Source organism: Pinus tabuliformis, chromosome Q, assembly GCF_031772625.1.
Source record: "Pinus tabuliformis cultivar Carrire ecotype Pingquan chromosome Q, CPIR1, whole genome shotgun sequence".
Lineage (NCBI taxonomy): Eukaryota > Viridiplantae > Streptophyta > Pinopsida > Pinales > Pinaceae > Pinus > Pinus tabuliformis.
The window spans coordinates 625294292-625319563 of NC_142296.1; the positions used below are offsets into that span (position 1 = coordinate 625294292).

The 25272-nt window shown below is 33.3% G+C and overlaps 1 protein-coding gene across 2 annotated transcripts; it reads left to right on the plus strand.

Annotated features, from left to right (window-relative positions):
* Window positions 1-16316: 16316 nt before the first annotated feature.
* Window positions 16317-21461, plus strand: LOC149220999 (bidirectional sugar transporter SWEET1-like). 2 transcript variants are annotated; one of them, XM_089384979.1, is made up of 6 exons: window positions 16317-16516; window positions 18153-18189; window positions 18311-18527; window positions 18873-19031; window positions 20452-20571; window positions 20842-21461. In XM_089384979.1, exons 1-6 carry the CDS (start codon window positions 16480-16482, stop codon window positions 21067-21069), a joined length of 798 nt encoding a protein of 265 aa, XP_089241105.1. In that variant the 5' UTR covers window positions 16317-16479; the 3' UTR covers window positions 21070-21461. The 2 variants fall into 2 exon arrangements, with proteins under 2 accessions (XP_089241105.1, XP_089241106.1); XM_089384980.1 differs by lacking the exon at window positions 16317-16516 and adding an exon at window positions 17961-18064.
* Window positions 21462-25272: the final 3811 nt, after the last annotated feature.

Sequence of the window (25272 nt, forward strand, 5' to 3'; positions counted from 1 at the left end):
TCTTGAAGGAGATCCTTTAAAGATTGATCAGGTCTTAATCCAATCCTTTTCTTTACTTCTTATTTCTGATTACAAGTGCTCGAATTTTCGGTATGCTTTTATATCGTTTCTGGGATTAACTTCAATTGTTTTGGTACTTTTCTTGAGCCACGCTTTATGACAATATTTTTGAATATGTGTAGTCTGCCCTCAGTGGTGAGTCATTACCAGTAACAAAGCGTCCTAGCAATGGGATTTATTCTGGCTCTACTTGCAAACAGGGTGAACTTGAATGTGTTGTCATTTGCTACTACTAGGATCCATACCTTTTTTGGTAAACTAGCACATATTGTCAACAGTACAAACCAAGTTGGCCACTTCCAAAAGGTTGGTATTTATTCTGGACTTCTGATTCTTTTTTTTGTGCTTTCTCTTATTTCATAAATACAAAATTTTTGGTGATACTGCAGTTGTACCAAATTGGCTAGTTAGGGTTCGTGGTAATATTGGATGATCCAGTACTGTTAGCTTCCTTCAAACAAGTATCAATTACTAATTTTTGTCATGAATAGGTTTTCATGAAAGGATATGACAAGGATGCTGTTGTCTTGATGGTTGCAAGAGCATCCAGAACAGAGAATCAAGATGCCATTGATGCAGCAATTGTTGGGATGCTTACAGATCCTAAGGAGGCAACTATTTTTTTTATGTCATCATATTAAATTTTAGTTGATAAGCAGGCCTATGCTTATTTTACTGATTTGTATCTTTTGTTGTGGCTTTTAACATCCATGCATCTAAAAGGCACGGGCAACCATTCAAGAGGTCCATTTATCTTTCAATGATTGTTACCCAGAAATGCTTAAATTCTCTCAGTTATTATTATACACAAATACTTACGAAACTTCAGCCATTATTATACATAAATACTTACGAAACAGGGGAGGTTATGGATGATGATATAGTAGACAACCATATCCTTCAATGCGATGTCAATACAGTCTGATGCATTAATAACTCAAAAATGATGCAATGGCATTCACAGCTTTCTTCTAAAAGAAAGGTTTCCAAGAAATCTCAATTATTTTTATCTTTCACACAGAAATAATGAATAATATAAATTTTCACAGGAATCATGAATAATATTCTTCTTTCTATAAGAAAAATGAATGAATTAGAGAGATAGATTTAACCCGAAGGTCGGTGTTTGGCTCTGCAGTTGTGGGTGTCTCGCACTAGAAATTTGTACATAACATTATACATAAAATTACTAAGATTCATAATACGTAGCTCTCTATTTCAGGAGAAGGTGCAATCTTTGCATCACTCAACCATTAGATATCAGTTCCAGTCTTATTTGTATTTTTGGGCTAAACAACATAAATTCTCAACTGGGACGGATGGAAATCTATTGGAATGCATACTTGCTCACCAGGATATCCAAGTCCTATGCAATAAAAACGGGCACTAATGCTTTGTGAATGACCTGGTAGAGTTTATGTTTATTGCTATTGCTAACTTGTCTCTAATTGGAGCATTGCTTACTGATCAAATTTACCTACTGCTCAAATTATGATTGATCATTGCTTATTGTGTAAATTATGACTCATCAATCTTTTTTGAGAAACAGAGTAAAATAAATTGAATTAAGACGATAGACATTTGCTTAAATAAGTTTTAATAAGTTGAGAATATAATATATGTCACCTATATGGTGTTTCTGTTTCCATGGTTACTACTTTCTCTTCTGCGGTTAAGCTTTCAATGCTTAAGTGCTCCATTATATAATTTACATGGGTAAATGTCATCCTTTATAACAATAATTTCATCTAAGAAATATGTATAACAATAATTTCATTTATGAAAGATGAAGACCTGTAATTTCTAACCCTATGATGGCCAAAGGTGTCAATGGAGCAGAGTCATTTTGGATACTAGGTTATCCCCACCCTGAACTCCTAATCTTGTATTCTATGAGGATTTATACCTCTGGAGGTACAAAAACCTTTCCTCTATGCTCTCCTTGGCACATCCTAATGAAGCGGTTCCATATCCCCACTCGTGGAAGCTGCATTGTGTGTTACAGATCGCCTGATCGATCTCTCTTTCGACATTCCCTAACTGTTGGTTGGTATTTCTTTCCACACCAGCAAGTTTTTTTTTGTCTTTTCCTCCAAATTCATTAAACAGACCTCGTCTTCCGCATTTAGGCTCCTATCAAGAAACTACCTTTGGAGTTCTTCGGCAAGGGGACTTAAAGGTTTTTATGAAACCCGTGCCTAGAATTTCTAGTTGGCTGTTTGCATTTTCTTGCACCATTTTGCCCCTTTGTTGTATACTAAGACAATGGCAATGACATGGTGGTCGAAACCGACATTTACAGAAATTTCCATAAAACCCATGCAGGTAAGAGAAACCCTCAGTATCTAACCAGAATGCCAATAACTTATAATGCTCAAATAACCATGGACTCTTGAGGGAGAACAACAGAACCACAACCAAATGTTTGCTATACAGTTAACCGAGCAGGTAGGAACCGCATTCTGTTTTCACCACAGACAATACAACAAATACAAAGGAAAAATCGCAGAGACTGCAGAGCTAAACAACCAAGTAACAATAATAACCCAAAGGCCGCAAACAGGGTAAAACCCAAGCCGAGTAACTTTCCAGGATCTCGAGGAGGGACAGTTGTCCGCCGATAAGACCACCACAGTACATGCCGTCCTGAGCACTCTGGAATATTTTGAGCCAATGTTTGTATTAGATCTCGTTGAAAAGCAGGCACTCCAAGCCTTATTTCAGAAGTTTATGACTTTGTAGCCTCATGGTTTTGATCTCTCCTTCTGCATTGTCATGTTTAGCTAGTTAGCGTGAATCTGAAGTTTGATGACACATACAGTTCTGTAACCAGTAATAGGATTGCATGTGATAAAGTACCTTTGAACAGCTTGATCTTATTTTGAAATTTTGTTATCTAATTAGCAGCGCTGCTGCAGTGACTTCTGAAATGATGCACACAACAGCTGCCAATATTAGAATATTACCAAGAGAAGACCTTCCTCGGTGTGCTTTCAAAACTGATCAGTTGGTTAAGGTATATACAATACTCAGTTTCTAATAAATTGTTTTTGCAAATTAAAAGATATCTCGTCAAGATTGGAAAGCTGCAACAAGCCATGTTAGAGATCTGTTTTACTCTTATACAGCTTTAGTCAATCAAATACTATTTTTAATGTTAAACAAGCTTTTGACACATTGTACATGATATAAGGATTGCACAAGAACCTTTAGTTCACATAACTCCTTAAGATGTTTTGTCTCAAATATGTCCTCTCTTCAATTTACGATGTTATCATTTTATTCTAACTAACTATTTGTTATACAGATTACAAAATGCAGGAACATGCTGGCCTTCACGTCCGGAACAAATGCAAAAGTAATATGAATATGTTTCTTCATATTATGCTCTTACTGCAATACAAGTATTATGACTTTGTAGCCTCACGGTTTTGATCTCTCCTTCTGCTTTGTCATGTTCAGCTAGTTAGCATGAATCTGAAGTTTGATAGCAAATACAGTTCTGTAACCAGTAATAGGATTGCATATGATAAAGTACCTTTCAGCAGCTTGATCTTATTTTGAAATTGTGTTGTCTAATTGGCAGGGCTACTGCAATGACTTCTGATATGAGGCACACAACAACTGCCAATATTAGAATATTACAAAGAGAAGACCTTCCTCGGTGTGCTTTCGAAACTGATCAGTTGGTTCAGGTATATACAATACTCACTTTCTAATAAATTGTTTTTGCAAATCAAAAGAGATCTCGTCAACATTGCAAAGCAATGCGAAACCCGCAATAAGACCCCAAAACCTTTCCACCCCAAAACTTTGGTTCGACTTAGGTTATAATCGCTTGGTTCAATGTATCATGTTTCAATTTCAGAATTTTAGCAAATGACAGTTTCTGTCATTTTCAGAATTTTGCAGTGGATCAATTTTTGACAAGACCTGTTCTGTATATTTAAAACTGTTGCCACATACTGGTTCCTGTGTACCTTATGAGTTTTCTATTTTGAATATTCTTTTGCCCCAATGAAATAACATGGCAGCAGTATCAGATTAGCGATAAATTTGGCTTCAATGCTAGAGCAAATAACAATGTGTTAAATGGCTAGTGATTGAAGCTCGATTGTTGATACCTTGCTATGAAGATCCTTTATTGATCAATCCCATTCATCATCAAGCTATCCGACTATACAGTCTTCACCAGCCCCATGGTCATCAAAGGTCAGCTTTGTTTAAACATTTTTATTTATTTTCATCCACTATTAATTAAAACAAGGTTTTTTGTCTTTGACGACTGTTATCAACTATTCGACATTATTTCTGTTGTGGTATTTGTACTAGATCAATTTTTGATGGGACCTGTTCTGTATATTTAAAACTGTTGCCACATTTCGCCGCAATGAGATAACATGGCACCAGTATGAGATTAACCATAAATTTAGCTTCAATGCTACAAGAAATAACAATGTGTTAAATCGCTAGTGATTCAAGCTCAATTGTTCATACCTTGTTATGAAGACCCTTTATTTACTGATCATGTTTTCTTTGTATGGTCAGATTTCTCATGCCAAAGTTAATCTTCTTGAAGTTACACCAGGAACATTTGAAGCACTGGTTGAAATTTCAGGCACTCCACAGCAAACAAGTGCACCCATTTTGTATACAGTTCTTGATTTCCCTCTGACATTTTCCAACATTTGCCAACAATTCCTCTACTGTCCCTCTGTTACTACTTTTTGATTTTGATTTCTTAGAATAAAAGCAGATTCCTTGGTGCAATTAAATTTCTATTTAAGATAATTAAGCATAAATCTGTCTGCAAACACCAACCCCTGTAGTACTAACTATATGCTTTGTTTCAAAATTCAGTCAAATCGCGATATAAACAGTATTGGCAATTTCTCTAAGTTTGAGGAGCAAATTCTTCGTCAAGCGAGTTCTGCCAGATTTGGAAGGTGCACAAGATTTGCAAAACTTTGTCAATTGCTGCTATCATGGGCGTTTTGCTGATCACCATTTCTGTACTAATGTCCCTGGCATTGTATATCACCTTTGGCAGTGTCACAGCAGCTGGTGAGCTTATCACAAAAACTACAGTTGAAGTTGTAATATCTGAACGCACAGTTGCAGCCATTCTAGGAAAGTCTGGAAATGATGTTGTTAAAATTCAGCAGCTAAGCTCGTATAAAGAAGCATAAATTTCTGCAAATTCCATGGGATCCCCTTCAACTGAAATTTTTGAAACATGGAGACTTGGAATGAAGCGCTGTCATTGCTGACAAAATGACATTGTACTGACAAAATGACAAATTGTTACAGCACAAAATTTGACATTGTACTGACACAATACTTCTTTATCCAGCCTATAAAGTGCCATTTCTTTGACTTGACATAAATGTATTTTGCAACAAAAATGACAGAACGATTTTGATAAACATGAACTGCATTATATTTTGAATTTGGATTCTACTGCCACTGCTTATGTTCCAAAACCAATGTTCTCTGTGTAAAAAATATATATATTTTATATATATTCAATATATTATTACACAATGTATTAGCTTATCAGTTTAAATTATAAATTATATTTTTTAATTCGAATACTAAGATATTGCAGAAAGCAAGAGTATAGAACACCAAAAGAAAATGGATTTTTTCTTGGAGATCATGATCAATTTACATTTCAACTTGTAAAGTTTAAATGTTTTTTTAATTTTAATTTGTTTATTTTAATTTTTAATTTATAAAATAAACTTATCAAAATTATTTTATTATTGTACTTAGATGCTATATTTACTAACCCAAAACTATAAAAAAGGCCAAAAGTCATGTCCTTTTGCATCACAACAAATTATTAATTAAATGCAACAAATTACTAATTAGAAATTAGATGCAGGGTTTATTTTCTTTGCTAATTAGTAATTTGACAAATTTAAAGTTCACACTAAAGTTATGATAAACAATATTTTTAAATAAATATATCTTTTGTTCTTTTGACCATGGAATAATTCCTCAATCATTGAGATTAACCTAAATGGTATCATTTATGTCCAAACATGTTACTAGATATGTAATCTTTCAATCATGGGTTCAAGACTCCATAACTATAATTTTTAAATGCTTAAGTTCTTCTTTGACCTTCGAGAATGATCTATGTAAATATTGAACACTCTCCACCACGAATTTAATTAACAAATTTATATTCATAATAATGTTTATTTGGTCATTATCATTTTATCAATATTTCCATAATATTCAAATGTAAAAAAATAAGAAAATTCTATGTTTTGTGCACCATGGTTATTAAAATACATAACTTACTTTAACACCTTCCTATTATTTTAATATGTTTTGTGCACCATGGTTATTACAATACATAACTCACTTTAACACTTTCCAATTCTTCGTACATTATAGTTCATTATTATGCATTTCAACATATTTTATACCCCGTGCTTATTAAAATACATAACTTACTTTAACACTCTCTAATTGTTCATACATTATAATGCATTATTATTACCTTTTATAGTTTTTTTCCCTCAAGTTTTCTATGATTCACTGTTAAATTTTATTATATTTTAATTATTAATCTAAGCATTTTTTAAATCATGAGACATTGGAAAATTATATCTAAAACTAATCTTATTTTAAGAAATACAAACTCAACATTATAAGAAGATATATGACAAGTGTCTTTTGAAAATTATTTTTAATCATAATAAGAAAATATAGGACCAATGTCTTTTAAAAATTACTTTATAATTGAAAATAATAAGACAAGTGATAAGGTAATTTTACTTTATACTTTTAAAAGATATTTTAAATATATATGTTAATGTATTAAGATACAAATTAAATTATTATTTTAAATAGATGGATAGATTTGTAATATGAAACAAAAAATTTGAGATATAGTAAAATTGTAACAAGCATTTATCAGTTCAATGACATTTATGACAATTCTTACTTAACAAAGGCAAAGTTCATTATATTTCACTCTTTGCATAAAGTCAAAAAGTTCATACAACAATTGGCCATCCAATTCATTAAATCTTAATACAAGTAAGCATGCCTACAACACACTACTAATGGAAACCACCTCTCATGATAACGCAAAGTAAATCTCATAATAATAACTGACCAAACTGTTCTGTTAACCGGCAGGGACTAACGCCACAACAGTGGCTCCTTGTTATCGTCGAAAACAAAAATTTACTTACCATGTGAATTACATGACCTTAAATTGACTAAAATCTAAAGGATATTTCTTAAAGTCTCAAAATTTTGAGGCCGTTAGGTGTTTGATGTGATAAGATGACTGAAGTATTTAATATGAAATATTAAACGATATTTTTGGCCTACTAACTGATATATATAGGTGGCCAACCAGTTTTGGAAATGTGAGAATGAGGCCAACCATTTTTGGAAATGTGAGATGCTTACGTCATTTAGAGAGCGCATTTAGTTGACTCTTACTAATAACAAACCAACTAAAACATCACGGAATATTAAACGATATTTTTGGCCTACTAACTGATATATATAGGTGGCCAACCAGTTTTGGAAATGTGAGAATGAGGCCAACCATTTTTGGAAATGTGAGATGCTTACGTCATTTAGAGAGCGCATTTAGTTGACTCTTACTAATAAAAAACCAACTAAAACATCACGGAATTGTAGTCATCACTTTTATCGCAGGGTGACCCCTCAAAAAATTTGTTTGATAACGCTGCATAGATGACATGTAGAGAGCACTCCAAGACATTGAATGGTGTGGTGTGTATTAGGTAAACCAAACAAAAGGCGAATTGAAGGAAGAAAAAAGACTAAATTATTTTTACGGAATTGAAAGAATGCAGGGCGGCGTTAATTATTTTTTGTTTCAGGTAGAAATAAAATGGTTTTGAAGATATATATATCTATATATATAATGTGATTATAGCTTGAGTGGGCTTAATGGTTAAGAGCATGTGTTTCCTTCTAAGAGGTCACAGGTTTTGGTCACAGGTTCAAAACCACAGGGGTAGAGCATATGCCTTGCTAGTTTGTCCCACAAACAAAGGGGTCTTAAACACCAATTTAGTGTTTGACTTGGTTGTGATCTTAAAAATAGATATTATTATTATAAATATTTAAAAAAAAAAACAAGAAAGTTATTTTTTTTAATAATTTAGAATTTTTATTTTATTATTTTTATTATTGTTTTTTTAATTATTAATTAAAATGTTCAAAAAAATTTAAATATATTTTATTATATTATATATATATATATATAAATACCAATTTATTATCATATGAGTTATCTATTTATCTATTAATTTGAATTCAAAACTAATATTTAATAAATTATAAAATTTTGTGGAAATTTAAATTTATTTTTAAAAAGCAATAAAATAAATTATAATTTTGTAAAATAAATAAGAAAATAATTATTATAATATATATTAATAAATTATTAAAATTTGTGGAAATTTAAATTTATTTTTAAAAAGCGATAAAATAAATTATAATTTTGTAAAATAAATAAATAAATAATTTTGTAAAATAAATAAGAAAATAATTATTATAATATATATTAATAAATTATTAAAATTTGTGGAAATTTAAATTTATTTTTAAAAAGCAATAAAATAAATTATAATTTTGTAAAATAAATAAAAAAATAATTATTATAATATATATTTATTTAAATGTAAGAACTACTAAAACTTAGTATTGATTTATCTTAACTAGGTATCCACCCAGCACAATTAAAAGCGATTTAAAAAGTAAAAAATAAAAAATAAACTAATATTCTTCTTCTTAATTAGTTAATTGTATGATATTATTTTTAGTGTATCTATATGTTAAGTTGGATGTTACATGCAAGGTGTATATATAGAGAGGGGATGTGTGTATATAGAGATGCAGGTGTATATATAGAGAGGGGATGTGTGTATATAGAGATGTATATATGTTAGGATGAATGTTTCATGTGGTGGACATTGCAATTATTTAATAATGCTTTTTTTTAACACAATAAATCTAATAAAATAATATATTTATTCTTTTCCAAATTTTTTTTATTCTTTTTTCAATCCAAAAATATGCTAATTGAATAGTGGAGTTGTTGATGACTTCATAATTTTTATTATGGGCAAAGAATTGTATCTTTTTCTTCTTTTTTTTTAATTATCAAATTTATTTTGTTTGTTCTCATTCAAAGCATCATCATCTAGAACTACTTACCTAGAATAAGGAGCATCAAATCCATATAAATATCACAACCCTTAAAGGAAGGATTTTCCCTCCAAGTCATATTGTCCCTTTGTATTCATTTTTGAAACTTTTTATGAAGATTTCCTCTTTATTAGTCCATTCATGGCATTTCCCCTAAACCTTCAAAGGGATTAAGGATTTTGAAAAAAAAAAACCTTCAAATAAGTTTTGCTTTCTCTCTTTTCTTTTTAAGTTGAATAAATTCATATTATACATACATTAGTGCTACAAATAGTAGTTGAGGTCTTCCAAAAAGAACACTAGATCTTAGGGCCATATTCAACTAGAGAGGTAAAAATGAACATTCGTTCTAAAAAGTCTTTGGACATAATCAATTAGAGAATATATGTATCTATACTAGCATCTAAACTAATAACTCGCAAATCAACTAGAAACATAACTATGGAGACATGAAAGAAAGACATGAATATGAAAGACATATCAAGAAGATAAGTGAGGAAATATTGACAAGGAGAGGCCTCCTATCCTCCTTCATCGTAGGGTTTCCAGACTTCCTGCTCATCCTTTATGTTGATGGGATTGGAGCTTGTACCCTTGGAAGTAGATGTGATCATGACTTCAATAATTTTCCTGGATCCATCGTCATAAACATTGAACTAGATGAGAATAATAAAAACCTTATAGAGTACTATGAATTTTTCCTCCAACCTTTTAGTCACATTGATAAATTCAAGTTTAGAATTCCTCTGCTTCTTTAAAGAGACAGTGACAAGTTTTTTAGCCAACTAATATAACTTCATAGGTTGGAACACCATAGTATCTCTTGACCTCAAGAACCCTATGTACTCAACCCAACCCTGGAACTCTACCACAATTACTGAGCTAGGGTATTTTGGCGTCTCTATTTATAGCATCAACCAAGGCTTCAATATTAGCCTAAGTTCTATGTGAATTAAATTTTTAGAAGCACTTCCTTACTAATTGGGCAATCATCTTAACCCCATATCTTGAGAGTCCAAAGAGGCACCATAACAAGAGAACATGTGACCTCTCTAAGTACGAGTAATTCCCATTTTGCTTGACTTGGAGACCTCAACATGAGCCATAACATCAACAATGTGAACATAGTAAATAAATTGACATAATTGCTTAAATGAAAACATGGAGTGGCTCGTATCATAAACAAAAATAGATTGTTACATGAGACAGGGGGTGGCATTCAAGCCCAACATAACCCAAAGGCCAACCCTGTGCCCCAAACATACACAAAGAGAACATAAACCCGAAGTAGGAATTAGAGCTTAGACCAAACCAAGTGCACACAACAAAAGTCTCCAATAATCCACAAAGCAACATAGTCATAAACTAAGTGGTTTGAGAGCCAAACAACACAATCAACAGAAAAGTGTGACCAGAATAATAAATAAGAAATGATACATAAAACTACTAGAGTTGGAACAGGATTTATTTGAAACAATTTCACCCTATCTCCTACATGATGACAATAATACTTACCATAACAAAACTGTAGAAATTTTGACTGTAGATTAACCTGATAATGCAATATAACTAAAGAAAAATACTTTAATCTACTTCTACAATCAAACTTGCAGAAGCTTAATAGATTTGAGCAAGATCAAGCGGAACACATATAACCAGAAGAAGAATCAATACACATGAAACACAGAAGAATACTCTGGGGAAAGCCTCAGATAAAAACCGCGCTATTTGTATTATCATACAAGGTGGAAATACATCAAGATTACACAAAGCTTTAGCTCTCACAGCTAGCCAACTCTTAGTACAATCCTCCTAGATGCTCACAGGCTAACAAGGCTTCTCACAAACCTTCTTTTCAGCCCTCCAAGCCTCCTATTTCCTTGCGCAGTTTCTCTGGGTGATCCTCCTATTACAAAGTGTAACTCTGATCTCTCACACTGATCTCACACCCTGTAAAACTGCACAATCCTCAAGGAACCATGTTCCTTCTACATGGATGAGTTTCCTTTATAGGAAAATTCCTCCAGCTAATAGTACATTGTCCCTGTCTTTAATCTCAACTGGGTCTTTGTTTGAACTGACATGTATGAGTTATTTATGAGAGAATCTTCAATTATCTAGAGTACACTAGTTGCACGCATGCATGCATTAACTAACTAAACTCACAATTAGTTCCTCAAACTATTTGGAACTAATTTAACTAGACTTAACTCAGTTGACTGAGCTAACTAATTACAACTCAAATACAACTCATCCTTATCTCCTTAATTTAAGGGATAACTGTTGCATGATTTCACAAAGACTTCTAGCTTGAATTTCTCCAACTAATTAACTCAAGATGAATTAATTAATTATTTTCCAAGCAACTAGTGAGACTAAATTCGAATTTTAATTCTCAATTTTAATTCAAGGACAAATTAAAATTGAAATATTCTGAATGCTATTTTCAGCATTTCTTGTTGCTATTCTCAACACTCCCTCTTAACAAGAAAGGAATTCAACTCGATTCTGATGCCGAACCTTTGGAATGTTCTGCATGCAACACTTCTCACTAGTGTTGTTGCTCCAGCAACTCCAGAAACAAAAGATATCCAACCTGAATAAGAATGATGCCTTTGTCATCAAAGTCTCTAACTGTTATTGCCTCCGTTGACTGAAAACTCTGCACTTCTGCTGACTCTGCTTTTCTGCGTTGTTGTCAGTCCTTCTCTACGCTCTTCAGTATTTGACTACTCTAGCCTCTGCCACTTTGATCTTTGACTGCATCAATCCCATTGATTCCTCCCGCTACTATGTACTTTGGGCTCCCGTAGCAAGGTATGATCCATGAGATAAAACCTTTCAATGGACCCTACCCAATTTCAGCCTTCTTGGGACTATCACTTCACATCGCCCCACCTCACACCTAGAGGTATGGTTGCATGTGATCCCTCTACCCACTTGGCTTGAAGTTTCCCCCTACTGGAGGTCTCTACATGAGTGGATGCCTCCACTCGATCTCCTCTCAGCATCTCCAATTGTGGCTCCTCCACAATTGTCCGAGACTTCTTCTGGGGCTACATGTTGAGAGGTAATTTACTCTCCCTCTCAACCACTAAGTCTCTAACATTTGCCTTACTCCTCAAGGATTTGCATGCATCTTGAACCGCAAGAACATACAGGTTCTTGACTCGTGAACCGATCTGCTTCACCTGTTCCGTCGTGATGTGTCTAAGGAAAACTTTTCCCTTACTAAAAGCAACATCATAGCCTTTGTCCTCCAACATCGTGATCGATACCAATTTCTTCTTCAGTCCAGGCACATACTTCACATCTATCAAGGTGATAAAAGCTCCGTGCTCCCTCTGAAAAGCAACCGTGCCCACTCCTGAAACACTAAACCTTTCATTGTCACCCATCTCTATGCACATCTTGAGGTCTTTCTCCTCCAAGGTACTGAATAAACTTTTATCGTCGGTCATGTGGAATGAGGCTCCACTATCAAGAAACCAACCACTACCCATCATCGATGACACCATTCATGTGATAAGGGTAAAGTCCATGTCGAACTGAGAGGCTAATGCCTCACCTTCTGATCCTTCCAAGGATCCCTTCTTGGACTTCTTAGATGGGCAATTAGTCGCATAATGACCCATCTCATGACAATTAAAGCATCTCACTTTAGACTTGTCAACCTTCTTCCCTCCATGAGAAGAATTCGATTTGGAATGAGAATCCTTCTCCTTCCCTTTCCTTGCCTTACCTGCTAAGGCCAGATTTTCTTCATCATCCTTGGATGAAGAACCATCTCATGTGCTCCTCCTGCATGAGATCTGACCACAGTTGTTCCCAATATGATAGTTTCTCCCTTCCATTCACAGAGTCCTGGTAGCTATTCTAGCTCTTTGGAAGGTCGAGGAGAGCGAGGCTCACCATATCTTCATCAGCAGTAATTATTCCCACACTTCCAAGCTCATATCTACAAGTGGTGAGCTTGTTCAGATATGTGGAAATAGTATCGCCATTCTCCATCTTGCTTCTCCGAAGCTTATCCTTAAGCGCCAATTTCCTCTGGTCGCTACTGTTCTAGTATAGGTCCTTCAATGTCTTCCACATTGAATATGGAGTATCCTTCCCATGTAGACTCGAGACAATATGGTCTCGAACTCCCTCAAGGATGATCTGTCTCACCCTCGCCACATACTTCTTCCATTCAGCCAACTCTTGTGCATTAGTTGAAGCTGGCTTGGGATTTCTCGATCAATGAAATCCTTTAAGCCGTTGTCTTCTAATACAACCTCCATGCGATCTTTCCATGCTATGTAATTCGAGCTGCCATCCAAGGCATACTCGAGTCTCAAGCCATAGAATACCATTGACCAACCAGTAGTATGAGATGAATTCAATTTGTATCTACAACCAAGAACTTCAAACTTCAAATTTCCCTTCTTAGTATACTGTTCACAACTTCAATCACCTCTGCTCCGATACCATGTAGAAATTCTGACTGTAGATTAACTTAATAATGCAATATAACTAAAGCAAAATACTTTAATCTACTTCTACAATCAAACTTGCGGAAGCTTAATAGATTTGAGGAAGATCAAGTGGAACACATATAATCAGAAGAAGAATCAATACACATGAAACACAGAAGAATACTCTGGGGAAAGCCTCAGCTAAAAACCCAGCTATCTGTGTTATCATAAAAGGTGGAAATACATCAAGATTACACAAAGCTTTAGCTCTCACAGCTAGCCAGCTTTTAGTAGAATCCTCCTAGATGCTCACAAGATAACAAGGCTTTTCACATACCTTCTTTTCAGCCCTCCAAACCTCCTATTTCCTTGCACAATTCCTCTGGGTGATCCTCCTGTTACCAAGTGTAACACTGATCTCACACCTTGTAAAACTGTGCAATCCTCAAGGAACCATGTTCCTTCTACATGGATGAGCTTCCTTTATAGGAAAATTCCTCCAACTGATAGTACATTGTTCTTGTCTTTAATCTCAACTAGGTCTTTGTTTGAACTGACATGCATGAGTTATTTATGAGAGAATCTTCAGTTATCTAGAGCACACTAGTTGCATGCATGCATGCATTAAGTGACTGAACTCACAGTTAGTTCCTCAAACTATTTGAAACTAATTTAACTGGACTTAACTCAGTTAACTGAGCTAACTAATTACAACTCAAATACAACTCATCCTTATCTCGTTAATTAAGGGATAATCTCCTTAATTTAAGGGATAACTGTTGCATGACTTCACAAAGACTTCTAGCTTGAATTTCTCCAACTAATTAACTCAAAATGAATTAATTAATTATTTTCCAAGGAGCTGGTGAGACTAAATTCGAATTTTAATTCTCAATTTTAATTCAAGGATAAATTAAAATTAGAATATTCTGAATGCTATTTTTAACATTTCTTGTTGCTATTCTCAACAAAAACCACTTGAGCTCATGATCAACCATGACCAAATTCCATGTAAAAAAAAACATTACAACACCATCTCATCACCATCACTTTGAACCAATAAAACACATCATTCACACACTTATTTGTAAACACCAAAAACAAAGACTTATACCAGAAATGATCATACATTGATTGTTTGATTAAACTAACCAATCATCCTTCATTTCCAAAACCATCCCTAATAGAAGAATAAGTTATTGATAAATCAAATATATATTTTTTTCCATTATCTCATCACCAAAGCGTATACTGATATAGCAGCTTATACCAGAAATGCCCATGCATTGATTGCTTCGTTAAACTAACCAATCATCCTTCACTTGCAAAAGCATCCCTAATAGAAGAATAAGTTATTTATAAATCAAATAAAAAGATTTTTCCATTATCTCATCAGCAAAGTGTATTGATAAAGCATCATTAAGGGGATATCCTTTTTAAATTTTGTTAAAGACTAGTTTTTAAGAATTTATTAAAAGGATTTTGAAGCTGGACAGATATAACCTGGATTTTCAACTAAAATTTTGGAGTTCTACGCTCTAAACTCATTTTTTTTCAAAAATTTCTACTGAATCTTTTCAAAATTACCAAAATTTCTATTATTCACCGAACTAAAACTTGGGCTGTTTAGACTACCGGTTTTCAATTACAGAATTGACTAAACCTTTTCAAAATCATACCAAAATTTCTATTATTTTTCGCCGGTAAAATATGCGCTGTTTAGACTACGCGTTTTCAAATACGGAGTTGACCTCAACGATGAGCAGCGTTTTTTGATCTATTTCTGAATAAGTGTTGATTTCATCATGTGGCCCAATGCGAGCACTAATGGACGAAGGAGCCAGAACAAGGTCCAAACAAGTTCATACCGTCAGAGACCTTAAACACCATGACCAGTTTAATCATCATTATGACTCGCAGTTGTGAATTCAGTCTCCAGCCAGTCAATCAATCTCGCACTCTTCCGCCACAGAGACACATGTAAAGCCTCTGCTACTCTCGGTGCCACACGTCCAAAAACCTCGTGACAAAAGGTTCCCCTACCCAATCATGGCGTCGTCACAGAAATCCTCGATTATTTTCATCTCATTGCACTACTTCCGGTATATTCTTAAAATAATAACATGAATTTGTCGCCATTCTGTAACTTGTCTGCAGGTCTGCAACAGCTGTCGGTGGGGACTTACCATGGAAACACATACACATAGTTGTCGATTACGCTGTTGACATAATTCTGTGGCTGACGGGGGCGTTCATCAATGCTTGCATAAATACACATTAAATTTTTGCTCGGTAAACGATAAAATATTGGGAAACGGAATGCAGGCGATTGAAAGCAAGTGGAATCGAACGCGAGATCTAATCTCATCCATATCGCGTCATGCGATAACGTGGGTTCACTTTGGATGCAAATGGACCAACCTGCAGTGTAGCAGGGTGTTAAACGACGAAAATGAGGATTTGGATTAGGTAGGTAGGCAAAACTTTCTGTGCTCTCCCTGAGGTGTTTTACCTAATGGATAAGGTCAAAACTTTAAAAAGAGAATTTAACTGGCAACATTTACCAATCACCTTCTCACACAAGAGCAATGCTCCTTATATTTCTCAACCCACCCCGGATTCAGTGTATGAGTTTCTGGAGTGAAGGAAAGCTCCTCCATATTTCCCTGCCTCGTCAAGTTTGCTGCACATATTTGTTCTTACCGTCATCTATTGTTGTAACAGTCGGAGCAATAGCTTAGAGACTAACATGGCCAATTTTCTGCATTTCATATTCGGCATCTTTGGTGAGTTGTTGATTTACATCATATCAGTTTGTATATAAAAAAAAATCCATGGAGTTTATAGGCACGGATCATAAATACTCAAATATTTCAATGGATTATGTGCTTTTGAAGTTTATAGATGCTGAGCTTGTGGTTATGAAGTTTATAGATTCTGATCATAAATACTCAAACATTTCAAATGGATTATGTGGTTATGAAGTTTATAGATACTGATCAAGAATTGAACTTATATCAAGGGATTATATGGTTATCATGCTCTAAAGGTGCGGGTGTGGATAGTTTGAATTTCTAATCATTTCATATCAGGAATTGTATGGTTATATTGCTCTAAAGGTGTGGGTGTGGATAGTTTGAATTTCTAATCATTTGAAGAACGAATCCTTTTTCGTTGCGCAGAGAGAAGGAAGGTTTTCAAGATCTTCAGTCTCTGTAGGTGTGTTGAATGTGTAAAACTAATAAGATACTATGAAAAAAACTATAAAAACTATAAATAAATTAACATGGAAAGCCAATAGATTTGCAAATCTGATAATATTTTAAGGTGAAAAAGAGTAAAATTTGATTGGAATTTTGTATCCTTTGCTTAATAGTGTTGAATAGATTCGAGTTAAGATGATTGAGATGAAAAGCCATTAGCTTCAGGGCAATCGACTTGATTAAGAATTATTTGGATTAAGAATTGTTTGGAGCATATGATTTAAGGTTTAAATTTATTATTTGTTAGTAGCCATGATGGTAGCATTACTATGTTTGGGTTATAGTAGTAACTTTTCTGGTTATAGTTGGGTTATAGTAGTAATTTTTCTGGTTATAGTAGTAATGGTTGAAATTCACTTAACGGTGGTAATGATTGGAATTAGTTGGAATTCACCTAGTCTATCTGGGGTTGTAGTAGTTGGAATTTTTTATATTTAAAGTAGCCTATTTGAGATAGTAGTAGTTGGAATTTTTATGCTTAAAGTTATAGTGGTAACGGTAGGGTTGGGATCTATCCCATATAAGCCTCATACATGACGACTTACGGTTGTCAATTTCTCCAATTTACTTTAGATTTGTAAATCTAATAATATTACAAATATAATAGTATCTAATAGTATTACAAATATAATAATATCAATATTTTAAAATAAAAGAGAGTAAAATTTGAATGAATTTTATATACTCTGCTTAACCTGGTTGAGACTAATTTTTTAGTATTACTTAAATATTAATTTATTTACTTTATTAACTTAATCTAAAATTTCATTAAATCTCTCGATTTACATCCTACTTTATAACACCACTATCCCTGTTAAGCTGCCTCCTAGGCTATCTACATTGATAATTATTTTCAACCATGGAAAAAGAAAAGTTGCGCCCAGTGATTAGATTTAGGTCCATATGGAGGGCATCAGCATACTTTACTGTCTGTCTACATTAATAATTATATTCAATCATGGAAAAAAAAGGGTTGCGCCCAGTGATTAGATTTAGATCCATATGGAGGGCATCAGCATAGTTTACTGTCTGTTATTCCTTTGCGTTTGTTATGACTGAGCCAGGAGCAGTGTAGGTTTGAAAGGATAGCTTTCTGCATCTTTTTCGGTATATATATATATGAATGAGGCCTTACCCTTTTTTTTTTCCTCTAAAACAGGTAATGTGACTGCGTTGTTCCTCTTCTTGTCACCGATGTGAGTATCGAATATCTTCTCCCTGGTTAGAGATTATGGTAGCTAGTTCAAGTTATAATTTCATACATGTCTTTTTTTAATTTATATATCAACCTAATGTTTCTATTAATCACTTTTCCAGAATCACATTCTCTAGAATTATCAAGAATAAATCCACTGAGCAGTTCTCCGGTGTGCCATACGTATCTACTCTCATGAACTGTCTGCTTTCTGCGTGGTATGGACTGCCCTTCATCTCGCCTCACAACCTTCTTGTGAGCACTATCAATGGCACCGGGGCTGCCATCGAGTTGGTGTACGTTTTCATGTTCCTTTTTTACGCTCCAAAGAAAATCAAGGTATGAATAGGTAGATAATACCATTGTTGCCAACATAGTTGTATTAATGCATTATTTCATATCCTCTGATTCTTCGATAATTCTAAATCCCTTCGTTCATTTTTCCTTTACTTCAGACAGGGAAAAAAAAAAAACCATTTTAGCTCTTAGATTCTAATGGGTTCTAGTGGGGATATTAATTGGCAATTGGTTCTAGTGGGGATATTAATTGGAATATGGATGTGTTGCAGACCAAGATCTTTAGTCTAACCATTTTAGCTCTTAGATTCTAATGGGTTCTAGTGGGGATATTAATTGGCAATTGGTTCTAGTGGGGATATTAATTGGAATATGGATGTGTTGCAGACCAAGATCTTTAGTCTCTTCATGGTGGTTGTTGTGACCTTCGCAATAATCGCTCTGGTATCTTTATTTGCACTGCATGGAAGTATCAGAAAGCTCTTCTGTGGGTTAGCTGCGACTATATTTTCCATTTGCATGTATGCCTCTCCCTTGTCTGCAATGGTAAGTGATCTAAAACCCAAACGTAATTTACCATGTTAAATTATTCTGCTAGAAAATTTTTAAGATTTAGTTGGGTAATGTCTTATATTATTTGTTTTCTTACCATCAGAAAAATAACACCAGCTTAAATACATGGTATTCCCAAATCTATTAAATTTTGAAATGGATAAAAGTTTAGGGCATGCGAACTTCCAGATCTATTAAATTTTGAAATGGATAATACTTTAGGACATGCAAACTTTCCCTCGGATTTTTAAATCATAAAGAAGTGTGCATTTGCATAAAACTTCGACGGATCTTACCTAGTGTGACAAAGAAATGAGTTTCCATACCCGGCTCCATCAATATAAAAAAGGTTCTGCATAAATGAATGGCATCTTTATGCTTATGATTATTTTTGGAATATTCTAGAATAGGATGTTATTAGAATTAGAATTAGAATTTTTACTGGCTCTTAAATTTTAAGATATTTTCAGAATCTGTAATCAACCTAAGTTCAGATAAAGATGGACTCCTTGCCTTTGCATCACGTTCATTGAATAAAATAGAATGATATTCAATAAATAAGATAATAAGAAATATAAATTACTACAAGGTACTTAATATTTGCTAAACATCCTTATTTTGATTTTTCATTGAGACTAATAGGAGATGGACTCCTTGCCTTTGCATCATGTTCATTGAATAAGAATAGAATGATATTCAATAGATAAGATAATAAGAAATATAAATTATTACAATGTACTTAATATTTGCTAAACATCCTTATTTTGATTTTCCATTCAGACTAATAGGAGTGAAGTCAAGACATCATATTTCAAAAATTTTGATTGTCCATTTAGACTAATAGGATTGAAGTCAAGACATCATATTTCAAAAATTTTGATTGCCAGATCAGAGTCAGGTATCCATCCTATTCCAAAAATATCTCATTAAATTCACTCCCAATAGGATGGACATGAATTAGGTCATTTGAGAGTGCCCATGTCAATCAAATTAAATATTAGGGAATTGGCAATAAAGATAAACTTAGGGTTCCAAAAATATAAAATTAAGTTCAGCTATATTATTTGCCATCTGAACAATGGGTACCATAGGATCACGGGTCTGCTGCATGCTCGTGAACTGCTTGCAACATGAATGAACGTACTGTGTGTCGACAGATATCAATGGGAGGATTAATACGGGCTTTATTCCCGGCATTCTATTTTTTATTGAACATATCCGGTCAACTTACAGATATCCATGGCAGTATTAATACAGGCTTTATTACAGATATTCTGTTTTTTATTGAACATGTTCTAACGTATTTGCCATCATATGACACGACCTCTCTTCTAGCAAATTTGTTCATATACGAATTCCAATTAGTTTGTACCAATTCTGGGTATTGATCCACTAAACAAAATAAACGTTGCAGAGACTGGTGATAAAGACAAGAAGTGTGGAGTACATGCCATTCTTCCTTTCTCTTTTCGTTTTCCTCTGCGGGACATCGTGGTTCATCTATGGCCTTCTTGGCCACGATCCATTCATTGCTGTGAGTATTCATTAAAGATATTTTTGTTTTTATGAGTTGAATTTAATTGTTTTGTGGATTTTGGGAATATTTAGAATTAGTTTGAGTTTAATAGTTTTGACATATTTATTTATCAAATTTCAGAATATTGATAACTATGATAATTTTATGATTTAAGAATTTAACAATTACATCAAATTCCAAAATATTCCAAAAATCTATTAATGACTATGATTCGCAAAATCTAACAACTTGACTGATAAGAGGGTCTCTTGTCGTTGTTAACTACAGGTTCCCAATGGGTTCGGATGTTTTCTGGGAGCACTGCAGCTGATACTGTATGCCATCTACAGAGACTGGGGAAGCAAAAGTACTCCTTCAGATGATCAGCTTGAGGAGAATGAATCAATGGAAATGGGATATGCAAACGGATTAAACAAATCAAGCCAGAAGGCAGCTACTAGACCTCCTCTCACAGACCAGGATAAACTTAGAGGCCAAGCCAATAATCGGTTGTAATCAGCGCTGTCCATGAAACAATAAGAACTCTTTCTTGTGAAACCATGAGAGAGGAGTTAAAACTTAAGAGTCGGTTGTATACATTCGACTGTATGGGGAATGAACTCAACGATGCAAGCGAATAATAGCCGATTTTTAAGCATGAGCGAATAAACATCACAGCGGAGAACTCAGAATCGATTAGTTGAAGTTTATGTAATTTTAACACTCCCCACTGTAGTGCTACTCTGCATTCCCGTCGTTACAAGGACGTCTTGTCACCGGTGGGACACAGACGACTTTTTCGTTAAATTCTTGTGGAACTGAGCTTGCCTAGGTATTTCCAAATGTATTTTGTATTTCAATTGCATTGCATAATATGCATTTTTGTCCTCATCTTTCCATGTTCCAAATGTATTTTGTCGTTATTGAATAATGTCTTTTCGTCATGATTTTCATATATATATATATATATCCCATATTTCATGAAATAATTTTAAAAAATTTATAATTAAAAAAAAAAATAGATAATTTTAACATAGTTATATAAAAAATTATTTAAATGATTGGTAAACATAAAATTATTTAAATGATTGGTAAACATTAAGTTATAATAGGAAAAGAAAAAAAAAACTTCACAATATATTTCATATTGTCAAAAATTAAAAAACCATGAAATCTAATTAAATTATTATTTATTTTAAATTTTTATGAAATAAGCTTGTTCTAAAATTAAAGTGTATGAATTTCAAAATTTTAAATTATGAATAGTCTATATTTATTATATACATGATCTAATGGACAATATTGAAGGTTTGTGAATCATTTTTTAGTTTCTTCCGCTTTTTCATGGTCTTAATTTATTAAAAAATAGATTTAAGGTTTGTGAATAATTTTTTAGTTTCTTAGGCTTTTTCATGGCTTTAATTTATTAAAAAATGGTTTGAAGGTTTGTGAATCATTTTTTAGTTTCTTAGGTTTTTTCATGGCTTTAATTTATTAAAAAATGATTTATGAAACGTGGTTGTCTTATTATTGTCCTGCACTAACATGGCTAAAGGTTATGTAACATGGCTAAGGGTTATCAATACCCTGAAACTTTTACAATCCTCGATTATGAAACATTTTTCCTCCTCAAACATATGTGAGTTGTCCTACTAATGTAACATCTACCCTCCTCACTTATGAAACTTGGCTTAGGGGTTATGAAATGTCTATTGTCATGGTTGTGCTAGATTTTTAAACTGTAACCTTTTATGTTTTCCATAATTAAATTGGTTTTTATTTTCTTGATCCTTATTTATTTTGCTAGCATCTCATTCTAATGTTAGGTAATTGATAGTGCAAAATTAGGTATTTCAATTAGTTGATTTGAGTGTGTTTATTCCCATGGTGAAGGTTTCAAGTGTGTGTTATTTTAGGTTTCAAGAGGTGCATTAATTTTATGGTGTTTTGATTTAATCTATGTTAATTCCGTGACTAGATATTTGAGCGAGGTTGATTTGTGCTTCTTTATATGGTTGTGCCATTTCACCATTGTCAGTGTTTCAGTCGCTGCGCCATGGTGCCATTGTAAGGGTTTCAATGATTGCGCCATTATCAAGGTTTGAGATGCGCACTAATTACATGATTATAGAAATAGAATAATTGTTTAGTGGGCAGTCCAGGTGCATAGCTACATAGAAGTGTGTTATATCATTTTCCTATTTTGTATGAATGGGATTCTTGTAGATGATGGACGACCATAAGTTAGGAGTCAATAGATATTACATAACCGTCGTATGTCACCTGTATGCTCTAATGGGAGTCAGTTTGTAGAAATTCTATGCTCTGCCTTCAAATGTATAGGATAGTTGTATAACAAGAGGAGAAGACAATTATTCAAGGTAGGAATTGCTTCCCTCCACTCAAAACATGTGTGTGAAAATCCTCGTTGACCTTTTATGCCAGTTTTAGTTTGTCACTCTGGTTTGTTTTCTACAAAAATATCTGGACAAATTACATTAGAAAATATGTGAGAAAAACCTTCAAAGCTATACCAGATAATTATGGATTTCAAAAAGTGAAAATCCTCATTGACCTTTTATACCAATTTTAGTTTTGTCGTTTTGTATTGTTTTCTATACAAATACCTAGACAAATCACGTCAGAAAATATGGGAAAAAAACCTTCAAAACTATAACAAATAACTATGATTTTAGAGAAATCTCAAAAGATCTGGTTAAATGTTCTCATTCTAACCTCAACTAACAGCTATATTAAAATAGATACCTCAAAATTTTATGGTATCTTCCAAAAGCAAAAAATTTGATATAAGATAAACCAACCTAAAGTAGAGGAAGTGGAAAAAATTGTTGCAATAAAAAAGATTTTCATCCAATCCAGCTAATCCAATACACATCTCTATTATTACGAAATACCCCATGGAAAAAATTGTTGCAATAAAAAAGATTTTCATCCAATCCAGCTAATCCAATACACATCTCTATTATTACGAAATACCCCATAAAATTATTATAATATATTAACATCTTCCAAGTTAATGTTATTGGGCATTTGAAAATTTTCCTATCAACTTGTAATAAATATCAATAAAATATCAATATTTTTTTATATGTTAAAATTTAATTTCCTCTCTATCTACACACGCTTTATACTAAATATCAATACATTTTTTATAGTTAGATTAATTTCTTGTGTGTTTCAAATTTTTTAGATAAAACATATGAATCTAAATCAATAAATCTATTCCTACATGTATTTTTTTAAATCTTGAAATAAAAAGTAATACTAATGTATTGAAATTTATTTTATTTTTGAATTTTGTCATTATTTTTAAAACTTATGTGGTGAATATTTGTGGTAGATATTGTAGAAAATTATGTTATGTTTTAGCCCAACCCAATTTCAAGTTTTTGCATGGTTTAATTTCAAAAACTCATTATAAAAATATCACTGATATACAAATTATTTTTACATTTGACTTGAAACAAAAAGTTACTTTACTCTTTTACTTGTCAACAACTAATAAAAGAATTATTGCAAGCACACACACTGAGAAAATAGAGATAATAATTTTGGTCTAATGACCTTAGAAAAACCCACAAGGGGAAATTAATTCTTAAGGGATGATTTTATTTGCTTCTTAGAGGAATTTTTATAGTAGAGAAAAGTGAACTTATCTCCATTATTTTTGTTTGTTGATGTCATTGTGATAATACAAAGAAATAAAGCCTCCACACAATCATTAACTTTGACTGATACTTAGCCTCAAATTTTGTGCTTGTACTCTCTTCCACAACTACAACTTTTTAGCATGATATAGCAAAACTTTCTTCTAGAAACCCATGCCTTAGGCTTTGACTAGAATATCTATAATTTTGCATTGAAGTGTCCTCAGAAAATTTGCTAATAGTCTGAAATATTTTGGGCTTGCTTTCCCATCATTCTTGGCCCATGTTCCTATTGAATTTTGGGCCTGAACTTAGCTTGAACAGAACCACAAATCTCGACCTGGAAATTTGTTGATACCTAGTGTAAATTTCGGCCCATAACTCAGAATAAATACTTCAACAAACTAGGTTGAACTCCTGGAGCGTAAATATGGAAATTCATGACTAAGATTTATGCTGGAAATTTGTGCTTGTATACTCTCTGAAGTTCGAACCCTCCTCCTTATGCTCAACAATTTTTTTCCTCCCTTCAAGCTTGCTCTCCTTCTCCTCGATAGCTCGCATGAGAATGATAATGAGAGAATAACTTCCTTATCCCATTTTGTCTTCTTTTAGGGAAGATAACCCTAACCCTTGAAATCAAGGGTTGAGATTAAATATCAGCCCATGAGATCAATGCATGAGATCAAGCTCCCACTTGACCCCCTCCCTCATGTGGTCCCCCTCAATTAATAAGCCTCCTAGTACTTTTAATGTTTTGTACCATGTGAATTTTTTCTCTCATAAAGTGAATTTTAAAACATAAAAGTCACTTTGATAATATAAAGTGTATTATGTACTTTTCACATAAAGTCACTTTTAAAACACATGTGATTTTAATAAATTAAAGTACAAGGTACATCTCCCATAAAAAGTAACTTAGCTCCTTGACATCAATAAAACACATAATGTCATTTAGACATAAAGGTTTTTAAGTTTCTCCCTAGGCCAAAAGGATAAATGCCTAGGAAACACCTCCTTGGTACCCTCATTTTCTACACTCCCTCTTACC